Source organism: Oryza glaberrima, chromosome 1 (assembly GCF_000147395.1).
Source record: "Oryza glaberrima chromosome 1, OglaRS2, whole genome shotgun sequence".
NCBI classification, from domain to species: domain Eukaryota; kingdom Viridiplantae; phylum Streptophyta; class Magnoliopsida; order Poales; family Poaceae; genus Oryza; species Oryza glaberrima.
In genome coordinates this window covers 14611349-14630980 of record NC_068326.1, presented here as the reverse complement: position 1 = coordinate 14630980, position 19632 = coordinate 14611349, and the positions used below count along the sequence as shown (strand labels likewise).

The window sequence follows — 19632 nt, the reverse complement described above, 5'->3', positions numbered from 1 at the left end:
GTTCAAGTGATTGACAGATAAAAAAAATAGACGACTAACAAATAGCAAAACTGTAATTTATTTTAATATCATCAAGACACATCAGCAACAACTTGTATATATGGTCAATTAATATGTAATAATGTATTAGTACCCGGCGTACAAGTATATAGATACACTTGCACATACATCGGTTGGCTATATATATAACCGATGAGTCGATATAAATTAACTCGGCTAGCTAGCTAGATAGAGCTCACGGCCGGTCACTACTCACCATCGAGAGGAGAGCAAAAATAATTGAGTGATAGCTGTTAGCTAAGCTACCTAGCATCATGCAGGGAGGCGCCAATAATAAGGGCTTGGTATGCTTGATCGCCGCCGCCGCCGTGGTGTTGGTATTCGCCGGCAGCAGCGGCATTGCGGCGGCGCAGGCGGCCGGGCTGAAGAAGGGGTTCTACAAGAAGAGCTGCCCCAAGGCGGAGGAGATCGCGCAGCGGGTGGTGTGGAACCGCGTCGCCGGCAACCCGGAGCTCGCCGCCAAGTTCCTCCGCATGTTCTTCCACGACTGCTTCGTCAGGGTACGCACACAAATTGAATATATCCATATACTGGCCAATCATATATATATTCCCCTCTGTAGATTATAGGTTTGACTGATTAAAGTTAAACTACTTCAAATTTAATTAAGTTTGTAGACATATATATATAGGATGTGTTCTTCCCCCTTTTCCCAACTCACATCTCTCGTTTTCTACGCGCACGTTTTTCAAACTGCTAAATTGTATGTTTTTTTGCAAAAAAAAAAAACATATACGAAAGTTGTTTAAAAAAATCATATTAATCTATTTTTTAAAAAATAGTTAATACTTAATTAATCATGTAATAATACGTGCTTCGCTTGGGAGGAGAGGTTCCCAACCCCTTCTCTCGAACACAACCATAGTAATATTTACAACACCAAATTAGTTTTATTAAATCGATAATTAAATATATTTCATAATATATTTGTCTAAATTAGTTTTAGATCGATAATTGAATATATTTTTATGATATATTTGTTTTGTGTTAAAAATGTTTTTATTTTTTCTATAAACTTGGCCGAATTTGAAAGTCAGAACGAGTTATAATCTGAAGCAGAGAGAGAGTATATCCAAACGATACACCATGCACAATTGTATTCTTGATGTGTGCAAATGGATATATAATGTACATGAAGGGGTGTGACGCGTCGGTGCTTCTGGACTCGGCTAGCAACACGGCGGAGAAGAACGCGGCGCCGAACCTGTCGCTGGCGGGGTTCGAGGTGATCGAGGAGGTGAAGGCGGCGGTGGAGCGGGAGTGCGCCGGGGTGGTGTCGTGCGCGGACATCGTGGCGCTGGCGGCGCGGGACTCGGTGTCGTACCAGTACAGGAGGAGCCTGTGGGAGGTGGAGACCGGGAGGCGTGACGGCACGGTCTCCAGCGACCAGGAGGCGCTCGCCGACATCCCGGCGCCCACCTCCACCTTCCCCATCCTCCTCGCCAACTTCTCCGCCAAGGGCCTCGGTCTCCAGGACCTCGTCGTCCTCTCAGGTACGTACACAATTTCTTACATTGCTTGCATCGATCACTGAAGAAGTATACGTACGGAGACTAATTATTTTCTTAGATAATGGGCAGTTCATTAAGACTGTGTTCGGCAGTGCAGGATGGAAACTCATTTCTTTTACACGTAAAACGGAGTGGTCTTTTAACATGATTAATTAAGTATTAGCTATTTTTTTTTAAAAAAAGATCAATTTGACTGCTTAAAGCAACTTTCGCATAGAAATTTTTTTAAAAAAACACACTGTTTAGTAGTTTGAAAAGTGTGCGCGTGAAAAATGAGAGATTTGGGTTGGGGAGATGGGGTGCCGAACTCAGCCTAAGTACATTCATGAAAGCATCCGTTTTCTGAACAAAACTGATGAACTCGACCAAAACACAACGACGCACATGGAAGAAGAATAAAAGAACAGTACCGGCCGGTACTCCCCCTATTACATCTTAACTTGAACAAACTCATTAGCTAAGTCCAAGATGGTTACGCCATCCAAAATTAGACCACAAAGCACAGGGACAACTAATCATTGGGGTTGATTTCTTGATTTATCACTTCAGCAGTATCAAAATTGTTTAACTAGCTAGGGCCTATTTTGTTTATTTGTATATGCCTAGTATTAGCCTGTAATATGTTTTCCAAGTTGTCCTAGTGACCTAGTTCACGACATTTCTCAAGAAAAATTCTACTTTGACATTTCTTAATGCATAAAGGGAAATAATTTTACCATCCTTGTAAAGGTAAAAAAGATAACATATTTTCAAATTGTAAAATTTGGTATCTACTAATATCTCAAGGTATTAAAGTTTTTAGTTTAAAATCTTGATACATTTAGTTACTTTCTCAAGTAAAGTAAAATTTGTAAAAAGAAAAAGAAAACCGTCCATATGAAAGGTTGCATGGATTTGAATTGAAGCATGTTGATTAAAGACAACTGTTCCCGTAGTGTGAAAACAACCGCTTGATTGCAATAGCCCAGCTGAAAATGACATAATTGTCGGTGATGGGGCAAAGAATTAATTAAACTTCACCACAGGCCACATGCACGTCCGGTTAATGCGCATGTGAGCCAAAACAGTATACGAAGATGCAACCACCAGATTGGATAGATTTAGCTTCAATTCGGTAGGTAAAAAAAAAACAATCCTTGGGAAAGTAATCCCAGTCAAGATAGCAGCTTTAGGAATTAAAAAAATTCAAATCAAACGTCGGATAAAAAAAATTATACCAAACATGAATGTTTTTTTATTCATATTCAACATTATTACCACAGTCCATTTTTGGATTGTTGTAAGACGGACTACTCACCGTACTAAAGTAGGATGGATGACTGCAGTACTTAAGTAGAATAGACGGTACCGCTTAGATAGCAGACAATCCTCCTAATAGCGTGCGACCCATACTTAGAGCGCGTGAAACTCATCACATGTTATCTTGAGCGGTATGTTACTAGAAAGCGTCGGTTTCTCATCAGTGTTACTATCATACAGCTGTTCAACTTAAAAGCTACTCGCTCTGTGGTTCGCATGGGTCGTGCCACTATCTATTGGACAAGACCCATAAACATAAATCCTTCGAATAGAATTACACAATTTTATACATATTCTCTATGTTAATATAAGTTCTTGTTTTTCGCAAAGTAAATATTTGAAAACTAATCTTAATGAAACAAGTCAAATTTAATTTTGGAACTGATGGTACAAGAGCATGTAAGGTGGAGCAACTTAGTACATGAATATGTAAAATGATTCGTTCGATCTATATGAACTTTTTTGGATCGTGTGGATCAAGACCAAAACAACGTACTATGACTAATTTTGTTTAGTTGAACTCTGATCGATTAATATAGGCGGGCACACCATCGGAATCGGGCACTGCAACCTTTTCAGCTCTAGGCTCTTCAACTTCACCGGAAAGAACAACCCCAGCGACGTCGACCCGTCCCTCAACCCATCCTACGCCAGATTCCTCCAGGTAATTAATTAACCTGTTAATTAGTGGAGTAATGGCTAATCTCTGCAGTAATTTAATCTCATCATGTCTTGTAAAATTCAGAATTAAGATCAGTAGCTGCAAAAAGGAAAAAAAAAAGCATAGAAAAATATGTACTACAGCAATTGTGTGTGTGTGTGTGTGTGCAAGTGCAGGGGCAGTGCAGGCGTAACCAGCAGGACCCAAACGACAACTCGACGGTGGTGCCGATGGACCCGGGCAGCAGCGTGTCGTTCGACAGCCACTACTTCGTGAACCTCAAGGCGCGGCAGGGGATGTTCACCTCCGACGCCACGCTGCTCACCGACGGCCGCGCCGCCGCGCTCGTTGACAAGCTGCGGGACCCCGGCGTATTCCTCGACCACTTCAAGAACTCCATCAAGCGCATGGGCCAGATCGGCGTGCTCACCGGCGCCGCCGGCCAGATCAGGAAGAGGTGCAACGCCGTCAACTCCTAGCTAGCCGGCCGCTCGCTAGCTTGGCTTATTATCATTCTCTAAGCTTTTTAGCTCTTACGATGAAAACATGCGTCATATCCGCTGCGCGCACAACCATTATTAGTTGTTGTATCCTAATTATTGTTATGCGTTGAATACAGTAAAATTAATGCCCACGAGTTAAGTACAAGAAACATAAAAAGATTACAGATATATATATTTTATTGCTAAACAGAAGTACTGCCAGTATATACTGGTAGTACATTGTACCGTAAAAGTTCAACCCAGCCATCCCTTCAAATTTCAAACCTACACCTCTCACTAATTTCCCCTCCCTCTAGCCGTCCTACGCCCTCCTTGATAATCCCTCTCGAGTCCAGACCTCTCCCTCCACTTACCCTTTCTTCGGCCACCCACAGCCTCAACCCCACACTAGAACCCTTATCGATGGGGCTTGTTAGCAGTTGTCGATAGGGCTCATGCGGGTTTTGATAGGGTTGGTTAGAATCCACTCGCTTGGAACGGACGTTTGCAAAAAGCAATTTCAAACAAATTTCTTCTTTTACAACGAATGAGATACCAAGATACTTGCTCCCCCATCATCTACAAGCTAGTATTACGTTACGAAAATGCTTATCATCATACGTCCGATAAAGGAGGAAAAATTGGACACCTCAACTCAACGGAGTAGTAGTATAGCACAGGTGCATGACAACTGACAAGTGCAAGCAGCCAATGGAGCATGCATGTAAATCACATCGATTCAAAATTTAAATGATCTTTCTCTTAAACTATTTATCAGAATTATGAACTAATTATACCATTGGATTTGTTATAATTAACTATTTATAACAAGATCTCACATGACAATATTCCGATGATTTTTATCACATAATGTTATTATAATGTTTCAATATGTTTTTACTCATGTTTCACTAATTCAGATGTAATGTTGCATGTGGTCTTTTTATATGCTTTATGCTTTAGTAAATGTATTTTATGTTTCAAAAAAAGTACAACTTGACGCTTCAAGAGTGATATAAAATTTTAACAAAATAAAATATTTGCAAATATGTTGCACCATATATATTTTTATGTTTCCCTAGGTATGACCTAATGTTTTATGTAATGGTAGTTATTGTTGCAGCCAGTAATTTTTATATAGTTATTGTTACACGTGATCTATTTATATGTTTCAGCAAATAAAATTTTTATGTTTCAAAAATTGCAGGTTAACGTTTCAAGAATGATATAAAATTTAAACAAATTAATATTTAAAAATATGTTGCATCATTTTTTTTTTATGTTTCAGTAGTTTGGGACATAATATTTCATGTGACGGTGGTTATTGTTGCATTTAGTAATTTTTATAAGTTACATCTCTCTGGGTTGAGTTATCCGTACAAGTGATAAAACAATATTATGGTGCAACGAAAGGTTGATTTTTCCAAAACACATATAAAATGTTGCATGGCATTATTTCGATATTTCAATAAATATTTTTCTGACGTTTCACTAGTTTATTTGTGAATGTTGCACGTGGTACTATTGGATATTTTAGTAAGTATTTTCTAATGTTTCACTAATTCATTTATAAATGTTGCACGTGTTGCTTGGGATGTTGCAGTTAATATTTTCTAATGTTTCAATAATTATAACTCGTTGTTTCACATATAATATACAAATGTTTCAGTTAGTATAGGTGGAATCTAAACCATACTCCCTCAACAATAGGTGGAATCTAAACCATACCCCTCAACCACAAAACCGGGTAAACCAGTGCAAAATGACTCCCTAGATGGTTTTGAAGGTGGTTTTCGCTGACGTGGTGCCTACATAGCACGGTTGACTTGGTCTTAAGCTGACGTGGTGATTATGTGGCATTACAATGAAAAAAATGTGAGACCCACATATCATTCACATAAAAATTTATTGTGGGACCCACTGACCATGTGGGACCCATATATCCTCCTGTCCCTCCTGCCCTCCTTCCTCCTTCCACTCCAGTGTTAATGAAAAACACGAGGCCTGGGAGATCAGCTTAACTCCAGTGCAGGTCCAAAACTCGCCTTCAGGTATGATAGCGTGCCAGTTGATTTGATCCTGCAATCAACTAGAAATAAAGACAAAGAAACCGTGGTTAAATCCATAAACGATAGCCAATCGACTAAGTGCCGATGACATATCGTTTATCTTTGAGCCGATGTCATATATGCATCGATCGGCAGTTATAAATAGATAATAAAGAACTAAATCTACTCGATCGGCTGTAGACATTAACAATATATAATCCTTATGTCGATATATACTTAAATCAAGTAATTGGGATAGATCGGTCGCCATGCCTTGACAGTATAAATCACTTAGATTGAAATATATACTAACAACAAGACTATATATGTTCATAGCATAGCCGATCAGATAGATCTAGCATGTTAAGATATTAAAGCAAGCAGAATATACCAAACAAAAAGCCTAATATACTTAAATGCAATAAGATTTTGACATAAAGGGTAGATTTAACATGTCAATAAAGCATATAAAGCAAATATAGTTAAATCAGGTAAGATCGGCTGAAACCCCGATACTACCCTAATCGGCAACCAAGAAGCAGGCTAGAGATTGAGATTCTAATCACGACTCATAAGATCAAACTCAACTGATGCAGCTATAAGTATGAAAAGAAGGACAATATCTAGACAATCAAGCCATTGGAAGTTTCATAGAGTGGTGGATATCATATATAATCTAAGCCAACATCGATACTTAACCTAATCGGGTGCCCTCTATTGATAGATGTTAGCTGAGTGTAGGTTAGATAGTGATATTGCCACAGATTATATAAGATATATGATAACTCGACGAATTACATAAACAAGATTAGAGTATCATAAAGATGGAAGCACTAATCCCAAGAACGCAAGCCGTCATAACAAGTTTTACCTCTTGTTGAAGATCGAAATCGATGCAGCTCAACCCGAAAGCAAGAACTCGTCGAAATAAAACTAAAGTAAAAAAGGGTGGCGATGCGCCGAGATTGTATTGAACGTGTGTGTTCCTTTGATTACATAGGGCTCGGGGTCTATTTATACCCGAGAATTATCCAACATGTCCATATCGGACACGACTCTTATCCTTGACAAACTCTAAGATACCATAAGTCTTTGCGGCAGACTTTTGCCAAACATATCTCTAAGGAATTTATATAAAATATCCTAACTAATAGATACAGTCGCCTTCTCAGGACTCTATCCATGCGTGGCAATCATCTTGAAGCATATCAACTCGACCCGATGTCGTACACCAAGTCGTATTGTCGGAATTGGCTGTATCACCTAACCCAGTCTGACTCGGACTTAGCCGATCCCAATCCTAGCCGATTCGAACTCCAGCCGATTCTTACTCTGTTTCCACGACAATCCTCATCTTTGATTCTGCTTCGATCTAATCTTCTTCTCCGATACTGATATAACCAAATTTGGTCGTTAACACATGCCCCCCAAGTCCGGAATATTTGGTAATGTTTCGGATTTGCCATATATCGGCTCCGAGCAAGATTCGCACTCTGTTGTTTTCTGACCGTTATTCCAACGCTTTAAATACTAACCGTTGCTCCTGAAAAGTCTTCACCGCCGAAGCCAACTTTTTCCTTTCTCTCTCCGGCGATTTCTCCGACGCTCAAGGCGATCCCCAAGCGACTCCATCTCCGGCCAAATCTCCGCCCACGGCAATGTCGTCCTCCGCCAGCCCGTCTACCGCGCCGTCGACCGAATACGCTGAGGTAAGTTTTCATCGGCTAGATCTTCTCCTTTCGCATCAGATTGATTTCCCCTTTCCTCATCTTGTTTTCTTCTTCTCTATTCTTGTTCGCATCTGTAGCATCTGTCCAATTTGTTTGCGATTCCAAGTCTATCGCATGAGGGACATTATTTCCTCGGTTCGATCCGTAATCTAGATCCCACTGACTTCATCATTGGCGAAACCAATAGAATCCCCTTCAGATTAGCCAACCCTAATCTAGGTCACTGGAAGAACACCTTCAAGTCTTGGCCGTCTCTCGAGAAAACCACCCCTGAGAAGAGTTGGACCTCATGGTACAAGCGTGTATCGCCAGCAAGCAAACACATTGGGATGAAATTGGAATCGGCCAAGCACTTGCCCTCACCATAGCAAATTCAGCCAAAGATGAACCCTTAATGGCCATCGCCACCTACTTCTGGTCCAATACTATCAATGCCTTTCTGTTCAACCAAGGGACAATGACACCAACTCTGATAGATATTACTATGATCACTGGTCTAGATGTATCCTCATCTGCTAATCCCATGAACCTGAACACCAAGAATCAATACGATTTCAGGACCAAAAGCATAGGTGGTTGGTCTGGTTATGTGGCAGCATATATGGGCCACGGATCTGTTACTCCTCGAGAGCATGTGGCATTTTTACTCATGTGGCTAGAAAAGTTTCTTTTCTGCGGATCCAGTTGTGGCCCTACAACCAACTGGCAGTTTGCAGCCAAAGCTCTTGAGTCAAAAAGAGAATTTCCTCTAGGCAAAATCCTCCTTGGCTACTTATACAAAATGTTGAACAATGCATCGGCCAAAATAGCCGTCGGCTCGGTGGTTGAAGCAGGTGGACCATGGTGGCTGCTACAATCTTGGCTCAACTTAATGGTCATGAAAGTTGTCAATCGGCCATCAGTGACAGAAGCCGAATTCCCAAGGCTGGAGCCGATCATAGAAGATGATGGAGAAGAACGCACCCATCGCAGATGCATGTTATATGGAGAGTATGCATCCACATCAGCCAATGCTGGAGCAAAACTATCGGCTGAACTGCTCAAGGATTGGTTCTGCAGCTTTTATGAGGACTCAGCAAACCTTGAGCTCCCGTCAGACTTTAGATTTTAAGATATCAATCATAAAAGATACCAAAAGTCCAGGGAAGTTTTCTCAGTTGCAATCAGCCCATGCATCCTTTCTATCGGCATTCATCAGGGAAGAAACATTCAAGTCTCTTATGAATTCTATCACCCAATGAGCTCAGCCAGACAACTTGGAATGGGCCAACTCCCAATCGGCTTATTTTTCGCCGATAAGATCCAGTGCCGAGGGGAAATTTCATCAACCTTGATGATGGATCGACTGCTCAATCTCTAAGGACCTCCTCTGGACAGCATTGAGAATATCGAGCTGGCGGGATTCAAGAGCAAAAACTTTGACATATGGTGGGGTGAATGGAAGCTACATCTATTCCACCAACCGGCCTCGATGTACATGACAGATCTCTTCCCTGATGTTATACCTCAGGTAAACCTTGTCATCATTAATCTAAACAATTGTCAGCTGATTCATAACTTGACTAATCTTTTGTTTCTGTTTTGCAAACAACCGAATCTTCCCCACCACATCAAAGCAACAGTGACAGAGACATTGAATATGCCCCAGGTCTGATTCCCAATGGAGGTGGGCCATCTCCTCCTGTCATCGGCTATCATGCCCCCAAGACTTCAACTCTTCTCCAAGGCCTAATCAGAGAACCAACCGATGCAGGCAAGAAGAGAAGAACCAGGTCATCGGCTGTGGACACATTGGCTCCAGCCCCAAAGAAGAAGGCCAAACTCAAGAAGTCTAAACCAACCGATGACCTGCCTGCCCTAGATCCATCCATTGAACAAGCTCTAGGTGAAGAAGAAATCAGCGAGGATGTTGATCAAGCCACAGATGAAGTAAGCGATACTGAAAGAACCCCATCGGCTTCACCTAAGCAAACTCCTCCAACTCCTTCTGCCCCATTCCATTTTTCAAAGGTAAGCAGCTTTCTTTTTGCAATCCCTTCACTTATAGTCGATTACTCACAGATTTTATGGTTGCAGAAGAAGAAAATTGCTATAAAGAAGAAGTCGGCAGCACCAATTCCCAAACCGGCTCCACCAATAAGATATTCTTAATTCTTTTAATAGTTGATCTCAACCGATTTTCCGTAATACTTATCTTTTTGCAGCCTCCTCCTCCTCCTTCTCCTGTTCAGCAACCATCAAGCGATCAAACTCCATCGGCTGCAAGGAGTCATCATGTTGAAGAAGAAGTACAACCAGCTGCTCCTGCCATCCCAATAAGTCTTGTCTATAAAAGTCTTGAATCAGCCAAATAACTCATGTTGAGACTCAATTTTTTAAATTCCTTCTTGCAGGCCTTAGCCGATCTGTTCTCTTTCGATATTAAAGACTATCTTGATGAAGAAACAGAAGAAGACACTACTAGCAAGTCTTTAGCTCCCTTGTCCGATAATGTGAAGAAAACCCTTGAAGACATCTCTCTTCGGCTAGAGGCATCATCATTAGACAGCTTGGTGGTAAACTGTGGGCCAATTAGGACTCGGTTACACGAGGTTCAAGCTCTAATCCCAAATGAGCTAGTCGACGTCCTTACTCCAGCTGTCTACCTTGAGCAGCATCAATTCAAGCTGGAGAAAGCCAAACTAAGACTAGCCAAACGTTGGGAGCGCAAGGACATTGAAGCCACAATCCAAGCCAATTGGCAGCTTGTGCATGAAGAGAAGTCCAAGCTTGATCAGCTATCCGAGGGCCCGATCAAATCCAACGTTAATCGGCTCGAAGCTCGCAAGATTGAGCTCTTGGCCCAACTTCAAGAATGCAATGCCGAACTGGATCTGGAAAACAAAAAGCTAGCCGATCTCCCGCGAGTCGTTGAAGAACAAAAGGCGAAGCTGAAATCGGCCATCAAAAACGTCGCTGATATGACCAAGTCCTTGAAAATCATCCCTGGAACCGACGCTCAAGATGTCCAAGCTATTGAAGAAGTAGAACAAATTAGGCAAAGAGCTATATCGGCTATCCAGCAATATTTGTCTCGGTGACTTTCTGTGTAATAGATCTTATAAATTTTTGTAATCGGCTAAGATACTCTGGTACTTTATTGTCTTGACAAACCTTTGTGCCGATTAATATAACTTCTAAATTTGCTCAAAAATTTTCATTTTTCGTATATATGTGCCCCCCTAATTTTACAACGTCAAAAGCATTGACAAAATTATAAAAACAACTAAAGGCGATATAACCATATCGGCCATCGGTACATCGGCAAACCACAACCGATTACAATATGAAAAACAACTAAGGGTGATATAACAATATCGGCCATTGTACATCGGCAAACCACAACCGATTTACAATATGAAAAACAACTAAGGGCGATATAACAATATCGGCCATCTCAAGGCAATGTAGACACATCGGCTGTCATGTATCGGCAACATCAGCCGATCATGCATTAACCCAAACACTTAGGTAATATTTCTTCAAATACTTGCCATTTAGTGCGCGTCCATAAACTTCTCCATCAAGTCCATGCAACATGTAAGCTCCCTTAGAAACAACTTTGTGGATTTGGAACGGTCCTTCCCAATTCGGCGACCACTTGCCGAATTTGCTATCTCGAGTCCCAATCGGCAAAATCACTTCCATACAAGCTCACCTTCAGAAAAAGTCTTGGGCACCACTTTCTTGTTATAATGTCGGGAAACTCGTTCCTTATCCTTGGTAACCCTTGCAAGGGCTCTTAATCTAGACTGAACCAAGTCTTCCCTTTCATCGGCCATGAGATTATAATACTCATCAACTGTTAAATCATTTTACAATTCCGTTCTCCTTGAGCCGATTCTAACTTCCCATGGTAAAACAGCCTCATGTCTATAAACAAGCTTATAAGGAGGGACTTGGATCGATCCATGACAAGCCATCCAATAATACCACAATGCTTCGGCCAACCGAGTATGCCACTGCCGAGGGTAATCATAAATCTTTCTCTTAATCAATTTGATCAAACTCTTGTTAGATGCCTCGGCCTGCCCATTAGCTTGTGCATAATATGGTGAAGAATTCAACAATTTGATAACCATGCTATCGGCAAACTGAACAAACTCATCGGACACGAAAATTGAACCTTGATCGATCGTAATGGTTTGAGGAATACCAAATCGATAGATTATATGCTCTTGAACAAACTGTATAGCATCCCAGAATCAACTTTCTTCAAAGGAATCGCCTCAACCCACTTGGTAAAGTAATCGGTTGCCACCAATATAAACTTATGCCCTTTACTCGATGGTGGATTAATCATACCGATCATATCAATTCCCCAACCCCTGAATGGCCATGGCTTAATGATAGGATTAATAGCCGACGCTGGTGCTCTCTGGATCGCCCCAAATTTCTGACAATCTTGACATCCCTTGTAATATTTGAAACAATCCTCTAACATTGTCGGCCAAAAATACCCTGCGCGTCGAAGCAACCACTTCATCTTATGAGCCGACTGATGAGTGCCACAAATCCCTTCATTAACTTCGCCAATTGCAACCTTAGCCTGATTGGCGCTCAAACACTTAAGCAACACCCCATCAATCGTTCAATAATAGAGTTCATCATCCAATAAAGTATACTTCAACGCCTTATATCTCAATTTCCGAGAGGCCGATTGAGATGGATTCTGTAAATATCGATGTACATCATATCTCCAATCATCGGCTGTTATTGCAGCAACTTCAACCTTAACATCTTTGATCATTGGCTTATACCCTGACGCCCCTTAGGCTAAATCATTAGCTTCAATATTTTGCTCTCGAGATACATGCTTCAAAGTAACCAGCCGAAATTCCTTCATTAGTTCTTGGCACTTCTCATTATAAACTATCAATGTATCATTCTTGCACTCATATTCTCCTGCCAATTGACTGATTACTAGCAAAGAATCCCCCCATAATTTCAATAGCATCGGCTTCAACTTCCTTGAGTAACTGCAACCCTTTAAGAACTGCCTCATACTCAGCTTGATTGTTGGTTGCATAAGGTTTGATAGTATAGGCAAACTGAAAACTTGCCCCCCGAGGGGAAATTATAACCAAGCCGATGCCACAACCATGAGTGCATACTGACCCATCAAAGAATAAAGTCCATGGCACGATCTCAACCGAGCCGATTGAATCATCACGATGTTCTGCAATAAAATTGGCTATAGCTTGCCCTTTGACCGCCTTCGGTTACTCATACCGAAGATCAAATTCAGTTAAGGAAAATATCCACTTCCCAACACTTCCTTTCAAAATTGGAGCTGATAACATGTATTTAACGACATCGACTTTGCATATAACAGTGCATTCGTTGGACAATAGATAATGCCTTAACCTTGTACATGAAAAATATAGGCACAAGCACAACTTCTCCACAGGAGAATATCTAGTCTCTGCATCCAAGAGTCGACGACTCAAGTAGAATACAACTCTTTCTTTCCCTTCAAGTTCCAGAATCAAGACTGAACCGATTGACTTCTCACCGGCCAACAGATATAATCTAAAAGGTATTCCTTTCTGTGGAGGAATCAAAACTGGAGGAGAGCTAAGATATTCCTTAATACTATCCAAAGCCTTCTGTTGCTCTACCCCCAAGTAAACTGTTGATCGGCTTTCAATCTTAACAACGGTGTAAAAGGTTCTAACCTTCTAGACAAATTAGAAATAAACCTTCTAACAAAAATTATCTTGCCGATCATCTCTTGCAACTCTGTCTTGTTCTCTGAAGGCTGAATCTTCTTGATTGCATTAACACTTCTCTGAGTAATCTCAATTCCCCTCTCATGAACAAGAAATCCCAAAAATTGGCCAGCCAATACACCGAAAGCACACTTTGTTGGGTTCATTTTCAAGCCATATTTTCTGGTTCTCTCAAAAACCTTCCTCAGATCGGCTATGTGGTCCTTTATCTCTTTAGACTTAACAACCACATCATCAATGTAGACCTCAACCAACCAACCGATCAGATCATGATATATATAATTCATGGCTCTTTGATATGTAGCCCCAGCACTTTTCAAGCCAAAAGTCATTACAACCCACTCGAATAAGCCGATTGCACCAGGACACCTAAAAGCTGTCTTATGAATATCTTCTTCGGCCATAAAAATCTAATTGTACCCTGCATTACTATCCATAAAACTTAAAATCTTGTGTCCTGAAGCAGCATCAACCAGCTGATCGGCCACTGGCATTGGAATTCATCTTTTGGGGTAGCTTTATTCAAGTTTCGGAAATCAATGCACACCCTGACCTTGCCGTTCTTCTTGATAACAGTAACTATACTAGAAACCTACTCAGCATATCGGCAAGGACGAATAAAACCAGCATCATATAAACGTTTAATCTCAGCCTTGACAAGTTCAAGCATATCGGCTTTGCATCTTCTCGGAGGTTGTTGATGCGGTCTAACCCCTGGTTTGATAGGTAGCCGATGTTCAACAATCGATCGGCTGAGTCCTGGCATCTCATAATACTCCCAAGCAAAGCAATCTCTGAATTCCTTCAATAGCTCTATCAACTTGGTTCTAAACTCCGGAGATAAATTTTTACTAATAAATGTCGGCCTTGGTCGATCACCCAGACCTATGTCAATTTCTTCCAATTCATCAGCCGACATGAAACCCTATCCTTGCTTGTCATCGAGATCATCTATTGTATCCTTGATGTAGACGTTTGAACCCTCCACGACGCCCTCAAAATAATAGCTTTGGTTCTCCATCTTCAATTGGCCATATATCAGAATCGGACACTTTTAGAAAATCTCCATCCCAAACTTTTCCAGATAAACAATCAAGACCATCCATCTCCCAAAGAGCTAAATCGGCACTGGCAACATTGACTGACCTGTTGGCTGGCACAATTTCAATCTTGTCGCCTTGCCACTGAATCAAGCATTGATGCATGGTTGAGGGAATACAACAATTGGCATGAATCCAATCCCTTCCAAGCAACAAGCTGTAGAAACCCTTCCCATCGATGACAAAGAACGTTGTAGGTATAGATTTGCTGCCGACGGTCAGTTCCATATTCAAAACTCCCTTGGTTTCTGATGGATTGCCACCAAAATCTTTAAGCACCATGTTTGTCTTGATGAGACCTTCAACATTTCTACTCAACTTCTTGAATGTAGCATAAGGCATCAAATTCACTGCAGCCCCACCATCGACCATCATCTTGGACACCGGCTTCCCATTGACATAGCCATTTATATACAATGGCTTAAGATGCCGATTCTCTGTCCCCTCTAGCTTCTCGAAGACTTCTTGTTCTGGTGATAAAATCAACTTAGCCGATTCCTCTTCAACTTCATCGACATCGGCTTGCTTGACCCCAAACTCAGTAGGCAGCGTGAAAACCATGTTAACCGATGCAGTCACAACACTTTTTCCTTTGGCCAATCTCTTTGCTTCATCGGCTGCGGCCTCGTCGGCTACAGGAGCTTGTTTCTTAACGCGCCACTCCTGCTTTGGCTTCGTTTTCTTTAGCTGATGATTGATTTCCTGTTCGACCTCCTGAAAACGCTCCCTGTTCCTCAATCTTTAAACCCTTCTCTTATGATTCTTTGTAAATATACCAGAAGGACATCATTGAGTCTTCATGTTTTCATTGTCCTCCTGGTTACAATCTTGGTTCACTGAACCCAATCTTTGATGAACAGGAACTCTAGTCTGCATTAGCCGATTGCCTCTATTATATGATCGGCTTGAGCTTTCTACAATATTACCGCACCTAGGACAGTCCTCGATAGATGGCAGCCTCACATCCTCATTCCAGCAAAATCTAAAGAACTCGCAGCCCCAATGAGGATCAAAACCGTCATCACCTTCCTCGTAATGCCTCTCCTGCTGTTTGTCATACTTCTTCTGATATTTGTTGATAATTTTTGCCGAATTCACCTGAAAACCTCTTGCACGTCCTCCATCAGCTGTTCGGCCAGCTGTTTGCACCATATTAACAGGAAAAGGATTGCCATCAACCTTCATCAGCCTCTTGGAGTCATCAAATTTTATTTTGCCTCCCTCAATAGCCGCTTGGATCTGCTGCCTGAAAACCTTGCAATCATTGGTAGAATGAGACCCAGAATTATGCCACTTGCAATACCTCTTCTTGCCCAATTCTTCAGCCGATGGAATCGTATGACCAGCAGGAAGTTGAATCTGCTTCTCTCGGAGTAGCAAATCAAAGATTTTATCAGCCTTGGTAATATCAAAGTCATACCTCTCCTCCTTTCCAGAACTCTTTACCCATTGGCACGGTATAACTTTCTTGCTTCTAACCCATTCGGCTGCTGCTATTTCGGAGTCATCATCATCATCATCATCATCCAATCCATACATGTAAGGACAGACATGATTAACTTTTTTAAAGTTCTTCCTTACTTTTGAAAACCTCTGTTCATGCAAGGTCACCTTCTGTGCAAGATGTGACAAGCTATCAAAGTCTTGAGATGAGAACTTCTCCCTGATTGGAGCAATCATACCCTGAAAAGCCAAATCGGCTAACTGGGCATCAGTTAAACTCAAGCTATAGCACTTATTTCTCATCTCTCTGAATCTCTGAATATATTCATGCACAGGCTCATCATGTCTCTGCTTGATCGCTGTTAAATCGGACAGTTTCATCTCATGTACCCCACTGTAGAAATAGCTGTGAAAATGCTTCTCCAAATCGGCCCAACTGTTAATTGATCCATATGGCAAAGAAGAAAACCAAGTGAAAGCCGATCCAGACAAAGACAACCGGAACAACCTAACCCTTAAGGCATCCACAGCCGATGCTTCACCACACTGGGCCAAAAACCGGATAATGTGTTCATAAGTTGACGTACTATCTTGCCCTTAGAATTTTGAAAAGTCTGGAACTTTGAACCGGTTAGGTAGAGGGACTCTCTCAAACCATTCAGGGTAAGGTTGCCGGTACAAATTTCCAGCGTCTTTCGGCCTGAGCCCAAACTGCTCCTTCATCACATCCGCAATCATATCGGCCCATGGTCGTTGCTGAGGTGCTCCTTGAGGTTGTTGTGGCATGAGCTCGAATTGATTGTACTGAGGAACAAATTGAGGTTGAGCCGATCCTCCCTGCTGATATTAGACTTGCGGTGAAGGAGGTTGATACTGATAATTCAAATTGCCCCCCTGGTAATCTTGAAAATTTGGCTGAATATTGCGCACCAAATGCTCGGGAACAACTTGAGGTACCACCGTTTGATTCGGTTGCACATTATGGACCAAATGCTCTGGAACAACTTGATTCGCAGCATGCTGCCTTGGCTGATTATCAGGTCTTGCAAACCCAGCCGATGCATTCATCGAGGCTTGCTGTTGAATCAGCTGAATAACTTGTTGCCTTAACAGTGTTTGCTGAATTGGTTGCAAAATCTGCCGCCTAGGTGGCGTCTGCTGAATTGGCTGCACAACCTGTTGGATTGGTGGCGTTTGTTGAATCGGCTGCACAATCTGCTGCCTTGGTGGTGTTTGCTGAATTGGCTGCTGCTGGGTTGGGTCAACAGTAGGTTGAGGAGGTAAGAACATAGCTACAACCTGACCTTGCGTTAGCTGATTCACATTCTGTCCACTATGCTGCGGTTGCTCTCTAACCAACAACCGGGGATTCACTAATTGACCCGGCGCCGATGATGGTGCAGCAGGTGCAAGAGCCGATACTGGTGCCGTCGGCTGAGCCGATGCTGCATTGGGAGGAATTGGTTGAACAGCTGGCTGATTATCAGTGACTAATGGCCGATAATTCGGGAACACCCCTCCTGGTAGATAAACCGGTCCTGTAGCCTGATATTCAGCCATTGAACCATCAACCATTGTCTTCACCATGTTTGACAAAGTGTTGACTAATATTCCAGATTGATTGATCAAAGCATGGTGCACGGCATAGTCAACCTGATCCTGGATGTTGTTAAACTGTAACTGTGCCGCATTGCCGTCTTGATTAAGGCCTCCACCTTGAATTCCTTGAGAGCCAACACCCTGAACTCCTTGAGAGCCATCACCTTGATTTCCTCGAAAACCATCTACAGCACCTTTATACTCGGTTGAGCCGCATCATGTCACGTCCCAAAACAACCCTAAAATATATCCTTTAAATTATGCCTAGAATAATTAAAATCCGTGTGAAAGCCTCCAACAATTAAAATGTGCAAAGTAAAAGTAAAATAAGGCTTAGAGGATTTTTGTATATTTCCTAAAAGCCTAAAATGTGTAAATAAATTTTAGTGGAATTTTCAGAGCACAAATAATAATTATTAAGGAATAAACAAAGTTGAAAAGGTTTTATAAAAAGAAAAACCCTAAAAACCCTCCCTCCCTCTCTTGGGCCGGCTCGGCCCACTTCCCTCCCCCTCTCTCCTCTTCCCCGCGCGCGCGCCGCTGACGGGCGGGCCCGCCTGCCACCCTCGCTGACGGGTGGGGCCCACCCGTCATCTCCTTCCTCCCACCGCTCCCGCCGCCTCGCCCGCGCCTAGCGCCACCGCCGCCGCGAATCCCGCCGCCTCCCGTCGTCCCCGCGTGAAATCAATACGGGGGAATTACTCCCCGTGATCCCCTCTCCCTTACCCCCCATTTTTCCCTCTCTCTCTCTCGCATTCAAACGGCCGGATTTGCTCCCTCAAATCTCGCCGGCGCCATTGATGGCGACCGGACCTCCCGGCCGGTTTACTTCCTTCCCCGGCCGCTCTCTCCCCCTTCCAACCCTATTTAAACCCTCCCCGCGCCTCCCTCGCCCGTTTCCGCCCCTTGCCGCACCGTCTCCTCGCCGGAATCGAGCTCGCGCCGCCACCCTCTCTCTCCTCCGTCGCCGACGACCTTTGGCGGCTCTCTCCGCTCGCCGGGACCGTTTCCCGCCCCGGCGTCGCCTCCTCTGGCTTCGCCGCACCGTCGCCGTCCCCGTCTACCCCCTCGTCGAGCTCGCCGACCGCCGGAGCGCCGCCGTCCCCCGCCGTCCTCCGCTCCGGCAGCCTTTTTCGTCATCGCCGTCAACCTAGAGTGAGCCGTGGACCGCCGCCTCGTTTCCCCCTTTCCCTCCCCTCTCTCGGCCGCCGCTCCGCCGTGCCTATGGCCGCCGCCGGCGACCATAGGGGCGCGGGCGCGCCGCCTCCCGCCGGCTACGCCGACGTGGCCGCCTTCGGGCGCGCCGAGCGGCTGCCGCATGGGGTCCGGCCGTTAGCCGCCCGCGCCCTCGGGTGCGGCTGACATGTGGGGCCCACGGCGCCGGCCGGTGTGAGCCCGGGTGCACCCGGTCCACCGTGGACCGTGAGGCTGCCTCATGGGCCCCACTCCCGTGGACCCGGTCCACGCGCCCTCTCCCCTCGGCTGACGCAATAAACCATTTTTAAATTAAAATTTAAATGAAGAAATTCGTAAATATTCATTTAAAGAGCATATAAACTTCAAATGGCCATAACTTGGCCATTCGAACTCGGAATTGGACCGTTCAAGTCTCTAATTTTCCCTTAAGAAGTCAAAAACCCATTTTTGTGCTTTGTTCCTGCTTGTTATATGGAGTTTATTAGAGTAAAAGCATTTTTCCTTTCCGTTGGTCGTGTAGACGCTGCAGCTTCGGAAGATCCGCTCTACGTGGAGGTTGAAGCCGACGTTTGGGAAAGCGAGCAAGGCAAGTCACATCATCCTTGAACATATTGAATCCCAGTTTATAAAATTATTTTGATTTAAATTATTGCATTATCGCTTTATTTAAATTCCCGCGTTATCACTGTTTTATTTAGCCATGCCTTTTTACCTTTGTTATGACCTTATTA

The 19632-nt window shown here is 43.1% G+C and overlaps 1 protein-coding gene across 1 annotated transcript; it reads left to right on the top strand.

The window, feature by feature from the left end:
* Positions 1 to 203: 203 nt before the first annotated feature.
* Positions 204 to 4165, top strand: LOC127768130 (peroxidase 27-like). The gene is made up of 4 exons (XM_052293696.1): positions 204 to 560; positions 1199 to 1553; positions 3410 to 3534; positions 3708 to 4165. The coding sequence occupies exons 1-4, from the start codon at positions 315 to 317 to the stop codon at positions 4008 to 4010; spliced, it is 1029 nt and encodes a 342-aa protein (XP_052149656.1). The 5' UTR covers positions 204 to 314; the 3' UTR covers positions 4011 to 4165.
* The last annotated feature ends 15467 nt before the right edge of the window (positions 4166 to 19632 follow it).

Excerpts from the sequence above, each read along its gene's own strand:
- LOC127768130 (XM_052293696.1), top strand. The coding sequence starts at position 315 with ATGCAGGGAGGCGCCAATAATAAGGGCTTGGTATGCTTGATCGCCGCC. Across the intron at positions 1,554-3,409 it reads GGACCTCGTCGTCCTCTCAG|GCGGGCACACCATCGGAATC; the intron begins GTACGTACACAA and ends CGATTAATATAG. Across the intron at positions 3,535-3,707 it reads CCTACGCCAGATTCCTCCAG|GGGCAGTGCAGGCGTAACCA; the intron begins GTAATTAATTAA and ends GTGCAAGTGCAG.